At 32.4% G+C, this 26,766-nt stretch overlaps 2 protein-coding genes across 2 annotated transcripts; both read left to right on the top strand.

The window, feature by feature from the left end:
• The first annotated feature begins 1,216 nt into the window (after positions 1 to 1,216).
• On the top strand, positions 1,217 to 3,591 carry LOC136228588 (transcription factor TCP3-like). The gene is made up of 5 exons (XM_066017015.1): positions 1,217 to 1,579; positions 1,803 to 1,867; positions 1,965 to 2,093; positions 2,353 to 3,207; positions 3,320 to 3,591. The coding sequence occupies exons 3-4, from the start codon at positions 2,078 to 2,080 to the stop codon at positions 3,177 to 3,179; spliced, it is 843 nt and encodes a 280-aa protein (XP_065873087.1). The 5' UTR covers positions 1,217 to 1,579; positions 1,803 to 1,867; positions 1,965 to 2,077; the 3' UTR covers positions 3,180 to 3,207; positions 3,320 to 3,591.
• Positions 3,592 to 23,730: 20,139 nt separating this feature from the next.
• LOC136230077 (RING-H2 finger protein ATL40-like) lies at positions 23,731 to 25,363 on the top strand. Its single transcript, XM_066019014.1, has one exon. It carries the CDS (start codon positions 23,805 to 23,807, stop codon positions 24,534 to 24,536), a length of 732 nt encoding a protein of 243 aa, XP_065875086.1. The 5' UTR covers positions 23,731 to 23,804; the 3' UTR covers positions 24,537 to 25,363.
• Positions 25,364 to 26,766: the final 1,403 nt, after the last annotated feature.

The following is a 26,766-nucleotide window of genomic DNA, read 5'->3' as shown; positions in this document are numbered from 1 at the left end:
TGTAGAGGCATAGTTGAAGTGATGATTGGAGGAGTACAAAGGAAGCAAAGAAAAGTGTGTCTGATGGAAGTATATTTGTCCTTTCTTTTTAGTGAAACCACACACGCATATTTATCTTAATATTGCAAAACTAAAGTACATAAATAAATAATATAAATAAAATAAAAATAAAATAAAGCTGTTAGATATCATTATCATACCCAAGTGGGTATCAAAGAAAATAAACTTCCCTTTTCATACTCTCTCCTATTCTATTGGTTAAATTACACTAACGATCCTTTAACTTTAGTTTTACTTTCTTTATAACCACTGAATTTTGAAATTGGATATAAAAATCTTGGATAAATTACATTTATGATTACTAAACTTTACGCTTACTTTTACATGACGCTTAAACTTCAAAATCGAAGACTGTGGACCTTTAACTTTGTACTTTACTAACATAATAACAAGTTTTACTGTTCATGTAATTGAAATGACTAATGTCATTCTCAAAATAAAAAGTTCGAAAAATTAAAGTTGCGGAGATAGAGGTGGCCTAGAGGGGGCTCAGGCCCTAACGGCCGTCGTAACCACCCCTATTATGGATTATTTCGACCCTAATCGTTGAAACTACCTTTACTATGGATGGTTTTGGCCCCTGTTTCCGACAAATTAAGGTTTAGAGTTGTTAATTAACTCATTAAGTTTGTATTTAAATACAAAAATTTAACTTGATTAAAACATGATTGGTGATAATTTTTTCTAAATTTATTGAAAATAAATCAATTTTACTTTTATAGTCAAAATTTAGCTTAATTTTAAGAAGTTTTTATAGTGGTACGTAAAAATTGATTATGGACTACTTAAATGATAACATGTATATATACGGTGCCGTTTGTTTCCATTTTTCGGAATTGCTTTTTACCTCTCAATAATAAACAGGAGATAGAAAGTGTTTGGTAAAATTTCGAAAGAAAGTGTTTGGTAAAATTTCGAAACATCTGTTTTTTTTTTTTTTTTTTTGCAGAAAAACAACTAATATCTACTGTCTATCAGCAGCAGCAAACAGGAATAACTGAAACAAACGGACCCACGGAAAAAAATTTAAACTTGTTCGATTTAACTAATTTTTCTTTTCTCACGCACATGTAAAATTAGATCTCCCATCTGGACCAATCCTATATTCATAGAATTTTCAATTTTCTAAATCACCATCTTCCAAACTTTCTCACTCTAAACAATAATTCTTTTCTCTCACATAGTTATAAACTTACCCCTTCAAACCCAACCTTCACTCCCTCAAATTCCAACTCTTCAAACCCACAACACAATTTTCATTTCTGGTAGCAATAAACCTAGAGAGAGAAAGATACAAGAGCTAGAGAGAGAAAGGTTTGGAATTCAAGTAGAGGTAAACTAGATAAGACATGGGTTTGTTTGTGTGACTTAAAGTGTTACTGTTCCATTTGTTTTCATCTACAAATCAAAATTCATCTTCCTCTTTCTCTTTCCTCTTTCTGACCTAACTCTGACACCCTTTGCAGAAGCATCAAAACCCCTCTTTCTCTCTTACCAAGTCTGCATTTTTATCTTCTGGGTACACTCATTTATTCCCCCTTTCTAGTTATTTGCTTCAATTTCCATGTTTTTGAACAAACCCAGTTCAAAAGTTTCAATCTTTCTTTCTCAATTTTTTTTTGAGTAACCCACCTTTTCATTCTCTGACATATCAACTTGGCCCTCAACTTTTGGGTATCAAGAATTTTGTTTAGTGGGTATTTTTAAAATTATTCCTTGTGTTGTGTGAATTTTGGATCTAGTGCTGGGGAAGAAGGCAATGGCAGAAATTTTTGGGATCAGGAGCTTCACCACTTGCACTATTAAGGTTTGCTGAATTTTGCAGATTAAAAATCATAAAGATAGTACCTTTAAATTTGTAGAAAAACAATAAGAAATACATCTTTTTCCCCCTTTTTTTTCAGGCAAGAAGATATTAAAGAATCTGGATTTCACTCAGCAAAATCCCCCAATTTACCAGGAGAAAAATGGGGAAAAAATAGCAGAATATGCATCAAGATCAAGAAAGAGGGGAGGCATGAAAGGAAGCACCGGTAAAACTGTCAATTTCTAACAAGACAACACGAATTTACTACTACATAGAACCTATTTTTATTGCATATCATGTGAGACACTATTATAACACTGTCAATTTCTAACACGAAAACACGAATTTACAGCATAAAATTCATTTTTATTGCATATCATATGAGACACGAAGCTGTCAATTTCTAACACAACAACATGAATTTACAGCATTTTTATTGCATTTCATGTAAGACACGATTATAACAGGATAACCCGTTTTGACAGGAGGGGAAATTGTGCAAGTTCAAGGGGGGCACATTGTGCGGGCGACGGGCCGAAAAGATAGGCACAGCAAAGTTTATACAGCAAAAGGACCTAGAGACAGGAGGGTGAGATTATCAGCACATACAGCAATACAATTCTATGATGTTCAAGATAGATTAGGTTATGACAGACCAAGCAAAGCTGTGGATTGGTTAATAAAAAAGGCAAAATCTTCCATTGATAAGCTTGCTGAGCTTCCTCCATGGCATCCATTTGATTCAACAACAAACATGGATGAATCAAATCAGAATGTTGCTGTTTCTGCTACTGCTGAAATGGTGATTCCTGAGCAATCTGAATCATCTGGATACTCATCTTTTATTGCACCAAATTTGGATCATCATCATCAAATTCATCCTGACACTATGAAATCTTTGTTCCCAATTTCAAATTCCACTGCTTCATTCCAGAATTATGATTCAAACTCAGGAAATGCTTATCATCAGGATCTTGGATTGTCACTTAACCCTTTTCAGGATCAGAATTATGAGGGGAATTTGCAGAGAATGATGGGATTTAATCCACCATTGTCATTGATAAGCCAAGATCAAGAATTTTCTCAGAGGGGAACCCTTCAGTCCAGTTTCGGTAATTCGATTCGAGCTTGGAATGATCTTGCTATGGTTAATTCTTGTGCAGATGATCATCAGAATGCTCATAGAACACAAGATGTTCATCAATCTTGGGGATTGTCTGGTTTCGGAATTCCGGCTCGAATTCATGGGGAGGAAGAACAAAGTGTTGTTTCTGATAGGCCTTCTTCTTCTTCTCCTCATTCTCAGCACTGAATTTCAATTTCTCTCATCAGGAAAAAAGGTAGTTTTTTGTTCTTTAAATTAATCAATTCATGTTATCTATATGCAATAAAGGGGTGTTCTTTTTCCTGTTCTGATTATGGAAATTTGTTTTGTGTTTGGATGTTTTATAGAATGAAATCCATTCTTGGAAGATGAAGAATCAGAGATTGGGTTGATGAAATTGTGGGAAGTAACATTTTTTTTTTCTTTTTTTGGCTGTTCTTATTTATAGATATTGAATTGTTTTTAGCTATTATTCTATATAGAGAAAACTTGACATTGTTGGTTAGAATTGGATTCTTATTGGTGTTTTCAGTAGCGACGGGTTCAGAATTCACTTACAAATATGTTTGTGGTGGACACTGATGATTTATGGGGCTAAGGGTCTGTTCGTTTTACTGTTGATTGTTGTTTGTTGTTTTACGGTTTGCGCTTTTCTAAAGAGCAAAGATTACCTGTTTTTATATAATAAAAAAAACTACTTTTCAACTATAAAAATCAACAGGAGATGTTTAACCAAACACCGAAAATTCTCATTTTCAAAATGAGAAGGCAAACATAAGGTCAAAAAGTAGCAATCAAACACTATAAATTAATATTTTTTTAAGTGTTTTTACGTCGAAACATTAAAGCTAGAATCGAATAGCAATATTTGAAGCATCTTTTTATACTATTTCAGAAAAAAAATAAAATCACAAATACAGTTTATATGGAATTTTCGGTATTTTCGGTATATAATAATAAAATAAAAACTAATATATTATATATTATATTATATTTTTTATCAGTAAAAAAGGAAAAAGTGACACCTCAGTTCCATCATTACTGTTTTATATTATATATAGATATGTAAAGAATTAGAGAGATTTTAAGGATTAATTTAAATTCTGTAGTACTCTTAGATATATGAGATAAAATAATCTTTTTATAGATAAATATACATAATAAAATTAAAATTAATATATTAAATTTTTTATTACTAAAAAAGGAGGAAGTGACACCTCATTTCCATCGTTACTGTTTTATATTATATATAGATTAGTTTTATATTTTGAAGCATTATTATAATCATAAATCGTTGTTTGTCTTCCTCTCCGATGATTCTTTCTATTTTTTAGTTAAAGATGCAATCTTTATTATTAATATTATCTCTAAGTTAGGGATGATAATTACGGATTTTGCGAGTATCGATTCTAATGCGATTGCTTGAATTTTGTGTAAAAGAGTTTGGAATAAGAATGAGAATGAAATTTTAAAAACAAAATACTCATAAGGGATATGTGACGTAAATGGAATACCTTTCATATCTACTACCTTTGTGAGCTATGAAGAGTTGGTAAATGCGGATAAAAATTGGAAGAAAAAAAATGAAAAATATTGAGGGAAACTATTTATTTAAATGTTTTTTACTTTTTTTTTATAGCATTTGAATTTTAAATTTGTTTGTTAAATTTATAGAATTATTTATTTTATTTATGTTTCAGTAAATTTATAGTTCTTTGATTTATATGTTGATTCTTAACGGATACATGTACTCGTAAATGTTATGAATTGTATGGTATGAAAATAAGATTCAAAATGTAGATTCATTAGGATAATAGAATAGAACCGGACGAATACCAAAAATAAACAATTAAAAATAGTATTTATTTTTGATATCTTATCTGTTACCATTCTTGCTAAGTTATGTTTGATGGGATGGGAATGATTAGAAAGGAATTCAATAGGCATGTATTTATTTAGGTACATATTTAATCACCTATATTTTATATTTAAATATTTTGTTGAAAATGTTTTTTTTTTTGTTGTTGTTCATTTAAGATAATATTATTGAGTTTTATTGAATTAATTAACTAAATTTCATATATTATTATTATCATTTATTTATAATTATAGTTTAATTTTAATATAAATATATTAGTGGAAATGGTTAGATTAGGATGAGTTTGAGAATTAGTCTTTTTTAATATTATCAAGTCTGATCCAACCCAAACAATATGAATAGTGGATTTTGGACAAAAAAAAAAGAAAATTTATATGTCAAACTGGATTAGGTTTGGCACGAGCCAGACCTATGAATATATATGTATTAGTTTTTGACCCGTGCGATACAGAGATACACTTTGACATATAAATATTAAAAAAATTATAATTTAATAATTAAAATTAATGATATAAATGTGATATCTAAATTAAATTTTATTATTTTATTTTTATATTTACTTTAAATAATCATTTTATATATAAATACAATAATATAATTAAAATTAAGATATTATATTATATTTTTATCAGTAAAAAAGAAAGAAGTGACATGTGAGCTCTATCATTACTATTTTATATCATATAAATATGTTAAGAATTAGAGAGAATTTAGGGATTAATTTAAATTCTGTAGAATTCTTAGCTATAACCCGAATAAAATAATATTTTTATAGATAAATATAATAATATAATTAAAATTAATTTATTACATATTAGATTATATTTTTTATCAGTAAAAAATGAGAAAGTAACACCTCAGCTCATTCGTTATTATTTTATATTTGTTTTATATTATACAGTAACAAAAACAACAAAAGTTGAACCAGCCATATATTAAAATTTATTTTTTTCGAAATAATTACAGCCCATTAACTTTGTTAGGTTTGTGATTTAATTGGTTTGGGTCTTCCATTACATTGGGCCTTCAAGTTAAAAGTTTATATTATGTCCAATACTACTAATAGTTTTAAACCAGTTCATCACAGAAGCATTATGAATTTCAGGTCAGGTTTTTATTATTAATTTAGTATACATTTTTCCAAAAATTGCTGTTAAAATTGCTGTTTAAAATTTTATAAAAGTATATATTTTTCAGTAAACAACAAGTAAATCAAGCAGACCTTTAATAACGTAGAACTTGTTCTATTTTTCTTTTTTAGAAATTGGGACGAGGCAGAACTTGGACAGGGTGAGCACCCAATGACCAAGAACTCGCAAACCCAAAATATATTAATAAAAGAAAAGGTGAAGGTTTGAACAAGAGAAAAGGAAGGAGAACAAACAAGAAGAAGGGGGAAGGAGAAAAGTTTAGGAAATGTCAAGAAAAACGCAAATGAGAAATATTACAAATGTCATCATTGATAAACTTGTGGCAAAAAGCATGAGCTGAAGGCCACCAATTGATCACGGGGGAAGAGACTCCAAACTTTGCCAATGCGTCAGCAACTCTATTACATTCCCTAAAGATGTGAGTAAAAAGAATGTTCATCCTAGAGCAAATGTTGAGACAATGCAACCACTCTTGTCGAATACTCCAAGGAACATCCATAGAACGATGTCGAAGCAGATTAACAACGTACATGGAGTCTGACTAAACCCAAAGCTGATGCCAATTTTTCTCCCAAGCAAGTTCGATTGCGAAAATAACGGCTCTCAATTCAGCCATATAAGCAAAAGAAGGAGGGGTAGAAAAAGCAAAACAACATTTGGAAAAGCCACGATAGTTGCGAAAATCCCTCCCGCTCCCGCCTCGCCAGGAGTGCCAAAAGCAGAGCCGTCCACATTGACTTTAACCCAGCCAAAGTTCTGCCTCGTCCCAATTTCTATTAAAAAAATATATTAAGAATAATTTAAAATTATAAAATTAGAAGTAGAGCTATATAAAATTATAAATATAAACTTTTCATATTTAATAAATTTTATGGATATAATATTTTCATAAAATTTCAAGATTCATAATAATAATAATAATGTGATTAATTTGAAAATATTAATATAATTTTTTTATATTAATATATATAAGTATAAAAATATTATTTTTTGATGGAAATAAGTATAAAAGTATTGATATATATATGTACTACATAAATTTCATTATGATTATGAATATGTTGAACATATTTTGTTTTTACTTATATAACTAAGAAATTTTTTAGACTCCGCTTGGGCCTTTCTCTCAGCTGGGCCTCATGGTTCTGGCTCATCTGCATCCCTAAAAAACTTTAATTTTTGAAGTTTTTTTTTTTTTTATTTTATTTTGAAATCACTTACGTGTCGTTTTGTTTAAAGAGAGAAATTGAATGTTTATAGAGAAAAAAATTATAAAATTTTGATTTAAAAAATCGAAAATGACGATTTCATAAAAAAATGTAGTTCTAAAGAACTTTAATTCTTGAAAATTTTAAATTTGAAATTGTCATCGGTAACTTTGAGATCGTCAACACTCAAAAAAGGTTATAAAGAAAGTAAAGTGCAAAGTTTGAGACGTTTTTGTCGAATTTTGATGTTCAGAGAGCCATAAAGAAAATAAGAGAAAAATTTGGAAGCATGGATGTAATTTATCCTAATTCAATAGCTAAATATCACGTCTAATTAAAAAAAAAAATTAATTTCCACAAATGAAACAAATTAGTGAGATCTCTGGTTTTCCCTTGACTAACTCGTTGGGGAAGTATCTTGGGGTCCCTCTTCATAGTGACAGAGTTTCCAAAGCCTCCTTTAAAGACATTCTGGATAAAACTAATGGTTCGTGTGCTAGCTGGAAAGCTAATTCTCATTCCCTTGCTGGTCGCCTCACCCTTATCCAGTCTGTGAACTGCGCGGCTCCGAATCACATAATGCAAGCCTGTAAGCTCCCTGAGCCGGTTCTTAACGATCTGGATAAGATTAATCGGCGCTTTCTTTGGGGAGAGTCTGGGGAGGGGAGGAAGGTTCACCTGGTCCCTTGGAAGGAAGCCTGCCAGCCTAAATGCAGGGGGGGTCTGGGTATAAGGCAAGCTAAGGACAATAATAAAGTCCTTTTAATGAAACTTCTTTGGAGAATGTGGCAATGCCCCTCCTCCCATTGGGTTCGTCTGCTGTATGGCAAGTATCGGAAAGACAGAATTTTTGGCGGTCCAAAGGAGAGGGTTGCGAGCTGCTCCTTCCTTTGGAAAGGGCTTAGCGCCGTTTTTGCAGAGTTCTGCACGGGGATTGGTCTGGAGGTGGGTAATGGTAAATCCATTAGCTTCTGGGATGACATCTGGATTGGTGATAAGCCGCTGATTGAGGTGTGTAGCTCTCCTCCGCCTAATGATATTCGTTCCTGGCGAGTGGCTGATGTGGTGGACTCGGAGGGAGATTGGATCTGGTCTAAGTTCGCTTCTTACCTTAGCCTGGAGTCCCTCCTTAAGATTAGAGGAGTCAAGATTAGCAATCAGGAGGAGGATAAGGATAGACACTGCTGGGCCCTGACGAATAATGGCATTTACTCATGTAAATCGGCCTATGAAGCTTTTTCTTCTAATAGGGTGGATCCTCCCTTAGAAATTTGGAAGTCCATTTGGGCCCTTAAAGTCCCTTATCGTATTAGGAGCTTTCTGTGGCTGGGCGTCAAGGATAGGCTGCTCACTAATGCGGATAGGCACAGAAGGCATTTGGCTGAGTCAGGAACCTGTAGTAGATGCAGAGGTCATGTGGAAACCTTGTGCCATGCCTTGAGGGATTGCCCTAACAGTAAAAAGATTTGGGAAGGGATTCTCCCTCACCATACCCTTCTTTCTTTTATGGCTTATTCTGAGGTTGACTGGTTCACTGATGGTGCCAATGGGAAGGTGTTGGCCAGCAGAGAGCATGGTGACATTTTCTTCGCTATTGTTTGTCACCAAATTTGGAAATGGAGGAATGAAGAGCTTTTTGCCGGTAAGATTTGCCTTATTCCGCATTTACTTGATTACTTCTCGAAAAAGCTCTCTGTTATTTTGAATAGCTTTGAAGGGGAGCCCCTTGGTAGCCCCCTCCCGGATAAAGTTGTCCAGTTAGTTGGTTGGAGTAAGCCTAGTGAAGGGGTTGTGAAGTTAAACGCGGATGGCTCTTGTCTTAGCAATGGCAGAATTGCCGCTGGAGGAGTTCTTCGGGATGCTGGTGGCGCTTGGCTGGCTGGGTTTACCCATAACTTGGGGTTGGGCTCGTCCTTCTCTGCGAAGCTTTGGGGTATTCTGTCAGGTATTAAACTTGCCATTCGCATGGGTGTTAAGAGACTTTCGGTGGAGTCTGACAATTTGGAGGCGATTAACATGATTACTGATAGACAGGCTGTTGGTCTGAATAGCCAGAATCTTATCAAAGCTATTTTGAGGCTTCATCCTGCCTTTGAGGCTCTTAGCTTCTCCCATGTTTATAGGGAGCAAAACCGCGTGGCGGATCGCTTGGCTGCTGCTGGCCATGGAGGGATGTTAGGTGTGTCTATCCTTTCTGTTCCTCCTTCTTCTCTTTTGTCTATTCTTCTCGAGGATAGGGTTGGGGTCAGCCTTCCTAGACTGATCCCGAGTTAGGTGTTCTTGTTTGTTCTTTTCCTTTCCTTTCCTACCAAAAAAAAAAAAAAAACAAATCATACCGAGTTTTAATTTCTTAATAGCTTTATTTTTTTTTTTTGAGAAAAGCTTCTGGTACATAATTAATTATATTTTATCTTAATGTGAATGTGTTAGATTTTGTTTTTTTTTTTTTTTTTTTGAGAAAATTTAATTTTCTTTTTGGCCACAAGGGTAGTCCTAATCATATGGTTAGTTTTGTATTAAAAAGTCACCCTATGTAGACATTAAAAGGTAACCCGTTTCAAACTGAACTTTTACTCATTTTCACGGTATGTTATTTGTCTTTAAAACGTAATATAAAACTCACTCAACTTTATATTTTCTAATATTATGGTTAGTAAATCTTAATTAACGCCTTAAAATGATTATTAACGATCTTAAAATAAAAATGTACAAACATTAAAATTGTTTAAAATCACATTTATCATGGAACCACATTTTTTATTTTTTAAAATATAATTTTTAGAAGTTTCTCTTCCTAAATTTTAATTTTCTCTCTCCTAACAAAATAACACTTAAATAATTAACTCCAAACGAAAAAGTAGAAGAATTAATAAAGTTGTTTAAAATATCATAAATTCTTAGACTTTCCAATTTTGAGATTATCAACAATTATTTTGAAGCATTAACTAATATTCAGTGACTATAATAATAAAGAATTGAGTGACTTTTATGTTACATTTTAAACTTTAATAACCGCATTGTGAAAATAAGTAAAAGTTAGTGGTTATGGATGTAATTTACCTGAAATTAAAGAACCAAAAAGAATTTGTGTTTCGTACTACATTTCAAACCAAACACAAAAGCAGACGCCATGAAACTTCAAAATTTTGAAATATGGACCCTCTAAGTCTATCTAATTCAAAGTCAACACCAGCAACCCTAAGATCTTGACGAATTTCAATTTCCTAGCAATTTCAATTTTTTTTTTTTTGTATTTTTGTATTTTGACGAATTATCCTAATAAATCTCTTGTAAACTCAGTATTTATTTAGATCTCAGTCCGGTCCGGTCCGATGAGAGGTAATCTAATACTTAAATTTATTTAGATCTTGGTCTGGTCCTGTCCGATGAGAGGTAATCTAATACTTAAATCTAAACATTATGCGTTAGTGAAGCGGACATGATTTTTGGAGATTAACCGGATTTGTATTTTTTTTTATAAATAAAATTAAAATATGTATTATACTATTTAAAAATAATAATATAAAAAGATTTAATGTAGATAAAGCGTGTAAAAAAATTATTTCAATAAAGATATCATGGTAACAACCAAAACAAGTAAAAGATAATGTTTATAAATAATATAATTAATTGAAAACTATGAAATAATGTCATTAAAGTCTTTAATCGTAGCATGAAAAAAATAGATAACGCAATTAAACAAAGGTTTAAAAGTAAATTTTAATAAAGTAAAAATTCAAAATAATAATGAATTTTTATTTTATTTTTTTTTCATCCCCGTCTAGACACCTTTCAAGATGCCCTTAGATGGCTTCTAAGGGATCTAGGTAGCCAAAAAAACACACAAGAGCTTAGACAGAGAAAATCAGAAAAAATTATTGGTTTTGAATATCTACGTCATCCAGTTAGTTTTGTTTTTAATCATTGCTTAAAATCAGTGTTCTAAAAACCGGTCAAAGCCACCTAGGTGGAGATTTTTAGAACATACAGTCCCGATTTTCAATAGTCGGACGGTATAAATTGGTTAACTGATTTTTGGTCTCCTAGACGGGTCTAGACGACCTCAGGCGGCTCCTAGGCGGCCTTTTTTTTTAAAAAAAAAACTGACCCTTAAATTTTATGTTTTTTTTAATTTTAAGTAAAATATTAAATAAAAAAACCTTAAATTATCAAATGTATTTTTAAAAATATTAATTTTATTTTATTTTGATACATTTTGTTATAAATATTATTTTATTGATGCATTCGTTATTTTTTTAAGGACATTAATATAAATAATATTAAAATATATATATTCATCTATCCTAAATATGTTATATTATTATTTGGGTAATTAATTTACTAGTCCCTATATTTTGACAAAACACAATGTTAGTCCCTATATTTTCAAAAACACATGATAAAGTCCCTAACCTTTTTCTCGATGAACTGTTTAGTCCCTAACGTTTTTCTCGATGAACTGTTTAGTCCCTGCCGTTAGACCCTCATGAAGATTTTGTTAGTCAATTTGGATTTGCATTCTTCTTTTCCTTTATTTTCCTTTCCTTTAAACTCTAATACATCTGAAATCAACTTTGAGTGTTCTTCTTCTTGATTTTCTTCTTAATCGTTCAAATTCGTAAGCATTAAGTCTGTTCTTTTTCTTGTTTCCATACAAATAGCTTCTTCTTCTAAATTGGATTTCCTCTTCTAAAGTTTGATGGTAAATAGTAAAGGGTAATTTAGTCATTTCCGAAGTCATAAATGGTAAAAAATCTAACAAACAGGCGGAAGGACTAAACAGTTCACTGAGAAAAAGGTTAGGGACCTTTCCATGTGTTTTTAAAAATACAAGGACTAAACAGTGTGTTTTATCAAAATACAGGGACTAATAAATTAATTACCCTTATTATTTTTACATGGTATAATTCATATATTAATTATATACTTTATTTAATAAAAAATATAAAACTACAAAAAATACAATTCCAATTAATCTGTAAGGACCTTGTTCGCCCGACTAACGCCTAGCATCTTTTACAACTGTATTTAGAAAAACAATATATTTTAAGAAGGTTAAATGGTTAAATTCTTGTATTGAGCTAATAAACATAATAAGAGAATACTTGTTGAAGTTCGGGGCCTTGAGTAATCCTAATTCGTATAGGAAACTTGTATACGATATATATTACAATTAGGAAAGTAATCTAGCTCATTAGATAATACATAGTAACAACTAATGTCTACCAGTTATAGTTACTAGACGCTCGTTCATAACAAGTGATTTTTTTTTAATTTTTAAACTAATGTGGAGTATGTTATAGATTTTTTTAGGGCTAATTACAAATCTAGCCCAACTAAGAAGGGTCATTTACATATCTAACCCACTTTGCTTCCATTTTACCAAATTAGACCATTTCATCCACTTTGGACAAAATTACCCTTAATTCTATTGATTGATAGATCGATTTCTGATATCAATCGTTAGAGATTTTTGAGACTTTTGAAGTATTATGTTCAATTTCCCGTAGAAATTGTATGTTTTTAGCTTATACGTCTGCTTTTCTCGCTGGTCTTACCTCTTTCTTCGTCTATAATGGTATCATTTCAATTTTCTCAATTTTCCAACATTTTTCTCTATTGTTGTAGCATTTGTGACGAAATTTGTCGCATTTCGTCACAAATGCGACAACAGTTGTCGCATTTCGTCGCAAATGCGACAACTCTTGTCGCATTTCGTCGCAAATGCGACAACTCTTGTCGCATTTGTGACTCTGCGACCAGTGTTGTCGCATTTGCGACGAAATGCGACAACTGTTGTCGCATTTGTGACGAAATGCAACAAATTTCGTCACAAATGCGACAACAATGGAGAAAAATGATGGAAAATTATGGAAAAAATAGAAAATTGAAACGATACCATTACAGATGAAGAAAGATGCAACACCAGCGAGAAAAGCAGGCGTATAAGCGAAAAACATACAATTTCTACGGGAAATTGAACATAATACTTCAAAAATCTCAAAAATCGCTAACGATTGATATCAGAAATCGAAGAAGATGAACCGAAGAAGAAGAAGAAGAAGAAGAACCATAACCAGAAGAAGAAGAAGAAGAAGAAGCCGAAGAAGAAGAAGAAGAAGAAGAAGCGGAAGAAGAAGAAGCAGGAGCAGATCCATCGATCAATAGAACTAAGGGTAATTTTGTCCAAAATGGATGAAATGATCTAATTTGGTAAGATGGAAGCAAAGTGGGTTAGATATGTAAATGACTCCTCTTAATTGGGCTAGATTTGTAATTAGCCCTTTTATTATTATTTATACTACTTATTCTACATATATATGATGAATTAGGTAAAAAATTAATTAAAACTCGACTCAAGATAACTTGGCTCAAGATATTAACAAACCAAACCTAAACCTACACAACTTCAGTCCCAACTTGGCTGGTTAAGGTTTTAATAATAATAGAACTTTTTTTTTATCGTTTATACTATTTATTCTATATATGTATGATGAAATAGGAAAAAAATTGGTTAAAACTCGATTCAAAATAACTCGGCTTGAAATATTAACAAACCGAATCTACATCTATCCAAGTTCGGTCCCAACTCGGCTCGTTAAAGTTCTAATAATAACACCATTTATACCTAACATCATTCATTGATTTTTTTTTTTGTGGGATTAATGAAAGACCCAAGGAGCTAAACAAAGTCTCCTTTGTTGACTTCTACAGAGTATTAGAATTTAGACACTTCAAAACCGCAACTTTTGTTTTTTTTTTTTTTTTTTTTTTGATGAAAATGCTTATAACTTCATTAGATAAAAACACAACAAGTACAACAAGGAAACAACAGTAAGAAATCAATTCTTACAAGATCTATAAAGAGAATTAAACGGCTACAGAGAGCAAAAAATGCCATAAAGGCATAAAAAAACACAAAACAACAATAAAACATATATTTATCGTAAATCGAAATCTGCAGAAAAGTAGATGCAATCCAGTCTTCAGAATTTAGGTCATTCCGAACATTCGGATCTGAGTCCTTTCTTTTGATGCAACCACGTAGATATATTGATCCACGTACAAGATAAACCGTTTCCGCACTTGCTAAATTCGAAAATGATATAAATGAAAGAATAATAGAAAGCAGATACAATTCAAACGGATGAAGAAATCTGATAAAATATATGGAAATTGACTAAAAAGAAAAAAACAATAAAGTAAAACACATAAAATCTAACCGGTGTGGTAGGAAGAAGGAAGACAAACTTCCTTCCTTCTTCCCACTCAAAGTAGATCTTCAAAAGAGGACAATTTGAAACTCAACAGATGATGAAATTTGGACAGAAAATGAGAAAAGAATGGCAGAAAACAGAGAAAATTGGGGAGGAGGAAGATTGGGAGCATTTTTTTTGGGCGCAACTTTTGTTACAAGTAATTATTAGTCCTTGGTATTTTTGTTTCTTTACAAGAAAGTCAATGCAATATCCCAAGTTTACGCCATCTACTAGGCCACTTTTTATTTAATTTTAAGGGAAATTTACAAGAAAATTTAAGTTTTAAAATTTATCTACAATTTTGTCAATCAATATTTTGAATTCTATTAAGCCAAAAATAGCATGGCAGTTGAAAGAAAATGGATCTTCGGCCTGCATTTCACCAATTAATTATTTAGAAGATTACTTGACATTTATAAAATAAATTTTAATGTTTTTAATATTTTAAGAATTAAATTATTCATATGGATAAAGCAATAATACTATTATCAGTTATGATTTTTATGTAAAGAACCCTAATTTTAATAACTAATAACAAAAGTTAATTCACTTGCTTAAAAAAAAAGTTAATTCACCACGTATTTATATATTTAACTGATAAAAGCTATAAAAAAATAAAAGAAAAGAAAGTGCTTATTATATATTTAACTGATATTGTAATTTTTATAATTAGTGTGATTTTTATGTAAAAAGGTATAAGATAAATTATATTTATGGTCCTAAATTATATTGCTTCTAATATTATAGTTTCTAAATTTCATTTTTAATATAATTTTTTTAAAATTTAAAATTTTATTAGATTAAAGTTCAAAGTAAAATTTCCTTAAAATTTAAGGAGAGATGACAATGATAATAAGATCATGTTTTTTTTTTATGTATTGAATGAGAAGAAAAATTTAATGATATAATTAAATTTGTCTAAATCATTATTTCAAAAGAAACAAAATTTAATAATATGTTAATATTAAAAATGAATTTTAATAACCATGCTTTTAATATCAAATATTTTTATTGTCACATGATCAAAATCTAATATTGCCATTATCTTTGTTAAGTAGGTGTTTGTATCCTACTTTAAGAGTATCTTCATCACGTATTTGTTTTGCAGAGTGTGAGTTTATACTCTTAAATCATTATAATTTTAAAAATAAATTTCATCATGACATTATTTTACAATTGATATCACGTTCAATTTGGGATCGAATTAATATGTTAATATAAATGACTTACTATTAACAAATTAAAAAATAAAAAATGGACCCACACATAATATTTAATTTATGAAATTCTCTCTCTTCTCATCCACCGGGGATGCTGGAATAGTAGTGTTTCCTCTTCTCTTCTCGTCCATCTCACTAATTTGAATTGCATCTTTTTAGTAACCAATTAATATAATATTGTTAATGTATTAATATATTAAGGGTAGAACAGTAAATCAACATTGTAATTAGTAGTATAAATACTTGTACCTTAATATCATAAATAAGAGAGTTTATTATATTTCACTTTTGTGTCTTATTCTATATGGTATCAGAGCAAAAGTTTTTCTCCTCTCTCACCCTTATAACAAAACTTATTAGTTTAAAGGATCTATTATAAGATTTTACTCTCTGCACATACAACAAATTACACCGTTTAAGCAACAGTTGCTTTAATCCAATCCTTCCGCCTTTCCTGCCTTGGGAACTCGTTTTTCTCTTTCTCTCTGTATGCTTGGGCAGTGCAATGCAGTAGTTAAATCTCACACAAGCTATCAGATTACAGACTGATATTTTCTTTTCACATTTGCGACTTGCATCGCTTGCTATATTCTCGTGATTTGCTCCTCTTTTACTTCCTGCGATTTGCGCTGTTTTTATCGAACTTCAGGTCATCTAATTTTTGCGATTAGCACTGGTCTTCTTTCAGTTCTTGTGGTTTCTGTTAATCGATCATCTTCTTCCTGTGATTTTTGCGGTTTTCTCGCAATCTCGAGTGGTTTGCGATTCCTGTTCTTATTTCATCTGTTTTCGGGGATTACGGTTTGACGGCTTTTGTTTTCATCTGTTTTCGGTGATTATCTGCAGTTCCTCATCTTGTTCTGGATTTTTTCTGGCAACGTGATTTGGATATTTTTGTTGTTTCATCTGTGGTTAATTACTTGAAGCTCCTTTTGTTCTACATTTGTTTCACTCCCTGCAATGGCTAAACGAGGCTTTGTAGATTTTGAAGTTGATTCTGTCTCATCTGATTCTTCTCCAACTCCATCAATGCTTGCTAAATCACCAGTGAATCCGCCACAGTTATTTCTATCTGAGCCAGTATCTAATGCTCCTGCTAATATGAAGTCTAAACGGCATGTAACTTTTGGTCAGGCACAAATGCTTAATGTCAACTCCAAAATGCCTCGTTTAACTCCACCGGTCAGTAGAACACCGGCGTCTCCATCTTATTCTCAGGTACACCATTCTGCTTCACATGATCATTTTTCGTCTCCTACACCAATTCATAACATGAACACTGAGCGTTTTTGCCATGTCAATACTCATACTCATCGTTCTTCGAATGTTCAAGACGATTATGCTTTGTCTTTACAGCTAACTACAACTGATAATCCTGGTACTATTCTTGTTACCATGCCATTGAATGGCAATAAATATGTTACATGGCGAAGAGCTATGATATTAGCCCTATCTACTAAAGAGAAACTGAATTTTGTGTTATGTGATGAATTTACCCCACCCCAAACTTCACCTGATTATCATCAGTGGCAGAGGGCTGATTGTATGGTTATGTCATGGATTCAGAATTCTATTACTAAGGACCTAGCAGATGCTTTCATTTTTTCTTCATCTGCAAGAGCATTGTGGAAAGAACTTGAACAACGTTTTGGAGGTTCCAATGGTTCGCTGATTTACAAATTAAAACGTGAGATTAATGCTTTTCGTCAGGGTACTTTATCAATTGCTCTCTACTTTACTCAGCTCAAAAGACTTTGGGACGAGTTAGCTTACTTATGCCCTGTATTTGTCTATTCTTGTGAAGCATCACATATTTGCACTTGTTTTGCTACACAAAAGGCACATGAATCTCACAATACTAATCAGCTTGTACAATTCCTTATGGGATTACGTTCTGAATATTCTCATATCAAGCATCAAATGTTGTTGATGGATCCTTTACCCAATTTGCATAAAGCATACTCTATGTTACAAAATGTGGAAAAACAAAAAGAGGTTACCTCTGAACATGCCTCATTTGAGATTGCAGCTCTTGCTTCTAAGACATCCATTCCTACTACTTCTCCCCATACTCATGGTCAGAAACGAGATCCTAGTACCAAAGCTGATCGGTTCTGTACTCATTGTAACAAATCTGGTCATGAGAAGGAATCATGTTTTAAATTGCATGGTTATCTTGAGTGGTTTCAGGAATTAAAAAAGAAGAAGAATAAGAATACCAAGCCTCGTGCTCATTGTGCTTCGGCCGATACACCTCTTGACGGATCTGATTTTGAGAACACAGAAACTGGTGCTTCCAACTATCCTATGCCTCATGGCTTTGCTCAAATGGTTCAATATGAAGTTCAAAAAGTGATGAAGAACAACAATTCCAAACAATATGGAGATGACCAACCATCCACTTCTCATATGCCTTTGGCCAACTTTTCTGGCTTCGCAGGTACATCCTCTACATCACAATCTAACTATCCTAGTGTTTTTTCTACAAACTCTTCTCCTACTACTCCATTATCTGTTTGGATAATTGATACTGGTGCTACATCTCATATGAGTAACAAGCTTAGTCTTTTTACTCACATTAACTCTACTAACACAAATAACTGGGTTCATTTACCCGATGGATCTAAAAATAAGATTACACATATTAGTTCTATTATAATTCGTCCTGAATTCATACTAAAGGACGTTTTACACATACCTACTTTTACTCATAACTTGTTGTATGTTGGACGCTTAACACATGATTCTGATATTGTTCTTTGTTTTTTTCCTAATTTTTGCTTATTTCAGGCCCATCATTCTGATACTGTTATTGATGTTGGTTTTTTTTCCAAGGAGGCATATATTACCTTACATCTCAATCTTTTGATCCCGCCATAATAGCTAGCTATGTTTGTAATAAAGAGTACATTGTTCCATGTATTTCATCGCCATTACCACTTACTAATGTTGTTACTAACAACGATTCTGTGTTTTTGTGGCATCATCGCTTAGGACATGCTTCGGCATCCAAATTAGCACATATTTCTGTTATTTCTTCTGTTTCCAACAATATATCATGTAATGTTTGTCCTATGGCAAAACAACATCGCTTATCCTTTTCTCGCACAGATATCTCTACTACTTTTCCTTTTCAATTACTTCATATGGATCTTTGGGGCCCTTATAAACTTGCTACCCTTACGGGAGCCAAGTATTTTTTATCCATTGTGGATAACTATACCCGTGCTACTTGGACCATACTGCTATGTGATAAAACTAGTGTTTTTACTGCCATTGAATCATTCATTTTGTTAATTGAGAATCAATTTAACACAAAAATTAAACAAATTCGAACTGATCATGGCACTGAATTTCTTAATCACACTTGTCAAGTTTTTTTCCAAAATAGGGGAACTTTTCATCAAAAATCATTTGTATATACACCTCAACAAAATGGTATTGTTGAACGTAAACACAAACATTTGCTCGTTGAAATCACACGAGCACTACTATTTCATGCATCGCTTCCTAAGGTTTTTTGGGGCGAAGCACTTCTAACTGCCACACATATCATTAATATACTTCCAACTCCTTTATTGGATTGGAAATCACCTTATGAAAAATTACATGGCAAATCTCCCAATTACTCCTTTTTGAAAGTTTTTGGTTGTCATTGTTTCTTTTCTAATTTACATCCTTCTCGTGATAAGTTGGATCCTCGGGCATTTCCCGGTATTTTTGTTGGTTATGCTTTTGATCATAAAGCATATAAGATTTACAATCTTAATACCAATCAAATCATCATTTCTCATGATGTAGTGTTTAACGAAACTCATTTCCCATACACTTCTCACGCTTCTGATTCTACAGTTACGACTTCATCATCCAATCCCATATTTCCCATACCAAATATACTTCATTCCACAACACCTATTGTTTCTTCTTCCCCAACAATTCCTGTTCCACCTACTTCATCCCCTCTTCTCTCTATTGAGGCTCCTATTTCTACCTCATTTGATCATACTCAATCTCACTCATCTCCTTTGCATTCCCCTATTTCGAGTTCATCTCCCACCACTCAACCCCTTGCAGAATCCTCCTTACCTATTCCCGTAAGCACCTCCATTACCCCCATTTTAGTTTCTAACAATCCCATTTCCACTCCTTTTGATCGAATTACACTTCCACCTCCTCAACGTAATTCTCGTTTTGGACGACCTCTTAAAACTCCATCTTGGCTTCAAGACTTTACTACACACTCTCTCCTACTTCTTCGTGTCATGTATCTTCTACCCCCATTCCCATTTTACCCCCATTTAGTTCTTTGCATTCTGCCTTTATTTCTACTATTAATAAATGCACTGAACCTACCAATAACAAACAGGCAGCCTCTTCTCCTCAATGGCTTCAGGCCATGTATGTTGAATTAAAAGCATTAGAAGACAATGATACATAGGACATTACTTCTTTACCTCCTGGTAAGAAGGCTATTTCTACTCGATGGATTTTTCGTATTAAACATAAACCTGATGGTTCCGTTGACTGATACAAAGCTCGTTTAGTGGCCCGTGGCTATAATCAAATCCAAGGTATCGATTATTTAGAGAGTTTTTCTCCGGTTGCTAAAGTAGTCACCGTTCGCTTCATGATTGCCATTGCGGCTGCCAAAGCTTGGCCCATTCATCAAATTGACATAAATAATGCTTATCTTCATGGTTTTGTGGATGAAGACATCTATCTCCAACCTCCGGAGGGTTATCAAAAGACTAAACCCGGTCAGGTTTGTAAACTACGTAAATATCTTTACGGTCTTAAACAAGCGGGTCGCCAATGGAATAAAGAATTCACATCTAAAATTCTTGCATTTGGCTTTACCCAAGCATCTTGTGATCATTGCTTATTCACGTATACCAAGCCTGACATTTTTATCATCCTCATCGTTTACGTTGATGATATACTCATTTCGGGTAATTCCGAGGATGTTATTTTTCATGTCAAAGATCATTTACACTCTCTTTTTACTATTAAAGACCTAGGCCCTGCTAAATACTTCCTAGGCATTGAACTTGCTCGTAATAAAATGGGAATTTTTCTGTCCCAACAAAAATATATTTCTGACTTGCTTTCTGATACAGGGTTAGCTTCCGCTCATTCCTCTCATTGTCCAATGCAATCTTGTACTAATTTGGACCCCGCTCTTGGCACTCCCATTCCCGCTCCCAATCAGTATCGCAAGCTTGTTGGAAGATTACTTTATTTAAATTTCACTCGCCCCGACATTGGTTTTGCTGTTCAACAGCTTAGTCAGTTTATGCACCAACCTTGTTCTAATCACCTTGAGGCCTTGTTCTATCCTTTGCGCTATCTCAAAGGCACGCTGCATTATGGTTTATTTTATGGAGTTAATTCAGATTTTCGCCTCACGGCTTATTGTGACGCTGATTGGGGTCGGTGTAAAGAAACACGAAGATCCATTGGTGGTTATTGTATTTTTTTGGGAATGCTCTTATTTCTTGGAAGGCAAAGAAACAACCTACAGTCAGTAAATCTTCCGCTGAAGCTGAATATCGCAGTATGGCAACCACCAGTTGTGAACTCAAGTGGATCTCATATTTATTTCGTGAATTTCAAATTTCACTTCCCTTACCTATCCAGCTACATTGTGACAGTCAAGCCGCCATTCATATTGCATCTAATCCAGTATTTCATGAACACACTAAACACTTAGATATCGATTGTCATCTTGTTCGTGATCATATTACTTCCGGATTTCTGTCCACTCCACATATTTCTACTAAACTCCAACTCGCTGATCTACTCACTAAACCTTTATCTGCAGCAACACTTTATTTCTTTCTTCCCAAACAGGGTCTCGTTTCCTCACAGCCTCCAATTTGAGGAGGGGGTGTTAATGTATTAATATATTAAGGGTAGAATAGTAAATCAACATTGTAATTAGTAGTATAAATACTTGTACCTTAATATCATAAATAAGAGAATTTATTATATTTCACTTTTGTGTCTTATTCCATAAATATACTCCATCATATCTCAAATAGATACTGGTTTAAATTTTTTAATTTGGTCTTTTTTTATATGTCGTTTTATTACCAATGCATTTTATATAATATTTTTTTAAGTTTATCCTTATTTATGATAGGAAAGATGCTTAATAATTAATGCAAACAATTCCAACTAAGCCATAGTAATTAAAGAGAAAAAGAAATTTTAATTAGAATTTGATAAAAAAAATATTAAGAGTAAATTAGTCATTTTAAAAATTTAATTGATATTTTATTGGTTTTAGTGAACAACTTTAAATGACACATATTAAAAATCGGAAAGGAAAGAAGTAATATAATTATATAATTTCCACTTTCCTCTTTTAACAATATATAACTAACACTTTCCTATTATATCTTTATTTATTATGATTTAAAATTATTAAACATAAGATAAATTAAATACTTTATCATTAAAACACTCCATTAATTGAGTAATATATAAAGAAAATAATAATAATATTTATTTATTTATTTTGAAGAAATATTTAATACTTTTTCTTTTTTAAAAATATTAAATATTTTCTTACTTAGTGTATAAACACATTTTTACATAATAGGACGGATGGAAAAGTAAATTACATTCTATATTCGGAATAAAATTTCTCTATAATAGATAAGTAAGCAAAAACGTAATTCTATTTAAGTTTTTGGTTTTCTCGTAACTGTTTTTTTATCTTTCAATTCTAAACGAAAGACAAAAAGCAAGTAGGAAGAATTAAAAATAACTTTCCTAAATTAAAAAAGCAACTTTTAGCAGTAAAATAACTTAATTAATATCTATCCGTAACAACGAACAATAAATAACTAACTAACAGTAATAGTAAGAGCTGAACAAAACGAGATTATTTCCGTTTGAATAAAATCTATTTTTTGTCGATAGTTTATCTAATTTCTGTATTCGAGGCTTGTCATACACCCTTTATATCGATCCTCTCGTAATTAAAGTTTTATGCGCATATTAGGATTCAAATACGAGATCACTATATTAAGCGACTTCATATCCTTAACCACTCAAACCAATTTATTATATCTATTGAAGAAAAGAATATGATATCCCGACGCTATTGTCCCATTTGTTGTTCATCTTAAAAAAATGATATCTTTTTTTATTATGCGCAACCTTCTAGCTCAAACAATATATTAGTTTAATTAAGTGAATGAAGACATGAGATTTGGTAGATCAGATTTCCTTTACTATATATCTGACTCTATTATTCCATTCGTTGTTCATCTTACAAAAAATGATGTCTGTTTACTATGTCAACCTTTTCACTCACACAATATATTAATTTAATTAAGCGAGGGACCGAAAAAACTAGGGGTGAGTAAAAAGTCCAATAACCGATGATTAAACTGAAATTCTTATTAGGTTCGGTTCGGTTATCAAATTTTCCTTGTTCGATATTCGGTTATCGGGTTGGTTATTCAGAAAAAAATATTGGTTTAGCCAAAAACCGAACTAAATATATATTTAAATAAGCATAATATATTTTACTTATTTATTTGTTTTTCATACTTTAATTTGTACAAGAAATCTCAAAATTTTAGTTTTAAACATTATTCAATTAATTTGTAATATATAAGGTATTTGGTTAATTGAATTTGAAATTGTAAATTCTAAATTAATGAAGCTCAAATTTCATAATTTATAACATTTTAAATGTTTAAATGTTTAAATTAAAAATATAAAATATAAAAATTTCGGTTATTCGGTTGATAACCGAACCGAACCAAAAAATTTCGGTTCAAGTCAACTTCGGTTATTTTAATTATTTGATAAGGTTCGGTTTTTAAAATTATACAAAATTCAATTCGGTTAATCGATAATTCGGTTCGGTTATAATCGAACCGAACCGATGCTCTCCGTAGGAAAAACCACATGCGATTTGGTACACCAGATTTCCTTTGCTAGAAAAAATAAAATTCAAAGTCAACAGTCAACCTTTTAGAAATTGTATTAATAAATAAAAACTTCATATTGTTGCTCTAACAAACATCAAATAAACAAAACTAAAAAAAAAAAAAACCTCTTTCAATTTCCTAAATTCCTTCTCTCTTTCCATCTCCAATGGCTCACCCTCCGCTGTTACCGTTGCCGGTACAAATTCCCGGCATCAACATAAGTTTGGGTTATTCATCTCCATACAATGAGCACAGGTTAAACACATATGATTTGAACAGCAAAATCATGCTAACAGCTATAATTTCAGTCTCCGTCGTCGTATTAGTACTCATAACTCTTCACATTTACGCTAGATTTATGCTCAGACGCCAAGCTCGAGAACGGGCCGTCCTCCGCAGGTTAGGAATAACAAGAGCCGCCGATACTCACTCCGGTGAGCCATCGAGGACTGGACTTGATCCGGCCATCATCGCTTCACTTCCAATTTTCGTCTACAAGCAAGTCTCCGCCGTCCACGGCGGAGATGAGTCGGAATTAGAATGTGCGGTTTGTTTGTGCGGTCTTGAGGAGGAAGAGATGGCGAGGATTTTGCCTAATTGTAAACATATTTTTCACGCCGAGTGTGTTGATAAATGGTTGAATTCGCATTCTAATTGCCCTGTTTGCCGGACGGAAGCTGAGCCGATGATTCTACCGGTGCGCCGTGAAGGTCCGGCGGCTGGTGATCCGGTGGATTGTACATCGCTGCCGTGCACGGAGGAGAGTTCGAGTCAGAAGGGAAGCGGTTCGGTTTCTCGGCTGAGTTCGTTTCGTAGAATGCTTAGTAGGGAAAGATCTTCGAGGACAATTCAAATTGAGGTTCAAGAAGAACGTTTTCTAGATCTCGAAAGACAATAAATTTTTTTTTTTCATTTTTTTATTATTTTTTTAGATTTTAATAGTACATAATACTAGGGGTGAGCATCAGTTCGGTTCGGTTACTAACCGAACACCGAACCGAACTGTCGGTTAACCGAACCGAAATTTGCTCTATTTTCATAACCGAACCGAACCGAATAAGTTTGGTAACCGAATTTCATTTAACCGAAAATTTTCGGTTCGGTTCGGTTACCGACCGAATAACCGAAAGCATAAAATATTTAATTTTTTCTACATTTTTATTTAATTAGTTTTCAAATAATATCCTTGTACAAAAGTTACAATTGAATAAATTAAAGGCTACTAAACCAAAATATATATATACAAAGATAAAAGTGTATTTTTTAGGGTTGGACTTTTTATTTATATATATATATATAAAGATAAAATTATATTTTTTATATTTATATATGAAGTTCGGTTCGGTTATCGGTTATACCGATATTTTTTTTCAATAACCGAACCGATAACCGATTACCAAATTGAGCTAAAATGAAAATTGAACCGAACCAGAATGTTAAAATAACCGAACCAAACTAAAATTTCGGTTCGGTTATCGGTTACCGGTTATTTTGCTCACCCCTACATAATACCATGTGATATGAGGGCGGGGATACGGGTGCTAGGGCCGTCTCCCGCTCTGAAATCATCCATAGTAAGAATGATTTTGGTTTTGTATTCGATAGATTAGGAGTTTAGGATGCAAGATGCTTTCCCTCAAATCTAGCGTCTTGAAATATATGTAGTTTAGAATGATGTAAAATCATATTGAAAAATAATAATTAAGAAAATGATATAGTATGTTATAGAGTTTTGTTTATTTTACTATTTATGCTATTTATTTTTATACATGTATGATATATGAAGTTAAATCTCAATTAAAATTCGACTCGAAATAACTCGGCTCGAGATATTAATAAACCGAGCCTGAACTGAATCTATCTAGGTCCGGTCCTGTTTCGGTTGGTGAAGTCTAATAATGACACTATTTGCCCCTAATATCATTCATTGAAGAAAGAAAATTGCGTGGGATTAGTAAAAAGGCTAAAGAACTAAGGGTGACAATGAGAGGGGATTATTCGAAAAATACTGGTATCCGAACTGATAGGGATAGAAAATAACCGTAAAAAGTGGGGATAGGGACGGGGGTCAACTTTTTTCTCAAAACCTAAATAGGGATGAGATTGTTATATCCATCCCGTGGAATTCCTATTACCATATAAATCCATGTGGAAATCTTCGAAAAATCTCGTGGGACCCCGAATAAACTTTTTTATTATAAAATATACTTTAAATTTAAAAAAAAGTTAAATTATTAATAAAATTTAAATATCACTATACTCTTCTTCTACTAGCTACTCACAGTTTTGAACATATTAGACTCGTTGCTCAAGTTAATTATTAATATGGAGCTGAAATTTTGATAATTTTGGAGGTTATTCCCATCCAATATAGATATTTTTGTTGAGTTTTGGTCTCATTTCATAAAACTGTTGACACATACATTTTTTAATTTTTTAGCGGATTCAATTTAAAAGTGAATTATAATAAAGTAAAAAAATTAAAATAATAATGATAAAAAAACATTTTTTGTTTGCTGTCCAAGCAGCTCCCAAGATTAACCTTGACAACTTCTAAGAGGTCAATGTAGCCAAAAAAACACCCAGAGCCTAAATAGAGAAAATCAAAAGAAATTCTCGATTTTGAGTAGCTAAGCAATACAAACAGCTTTATTCTTGAACATTGCTTAAATATAGCTAATTAGATAATACATAGTAACAAACCTCCTAATTAGGTTAAATCGTGTTAAATATGGAAGGTTGTATCACACTCCTTATTTCCTTATTAGGCATGATAATAAGAAGAACTAGAGCTGTCAATATGGGCCATGACACGATAACACGATTCGCATAACCCGCAAATTAAGTGAGTTACAATTGAGGCTTAGTGTTAAACGGATCAACGGGTTGACTCGCAAACTCGCTACAACCCGTATAATTTTAGACGAGTTAACGTGTCGGGTCAACCTGTTTCACTAATTTGCAAAACTCGGCCATATAACCCGTATAACCCGTTTAGCTATTGAAAATGTCAGATTTTATAATGGGTATACTAGTAATTCCAGAGCTTGATATATATATATATATATATATGTATCAAATTGTTAGGTTTTCCAATATTAGGGGTGTCGATTATCCACCCACCAAAC

The sequence above is a fragment of the Euphorbia lathyris genome, chromosome 5 (assembly GCF_963576675.1).
Source record: "Euphorbia lathyris chromosome 5, ddEupLath1.1, whole genome shotgun sequence".
NCBI lineage: Eukaryota > Viridiplantae > Streptophyta > Magnoliopsida > Malpighiales > Euphorbiaceae > Euphorbia > Euphorbia lathyris.
This window is presented reverse-complemented; position numbering and strand designations above follow the sequence as displayed.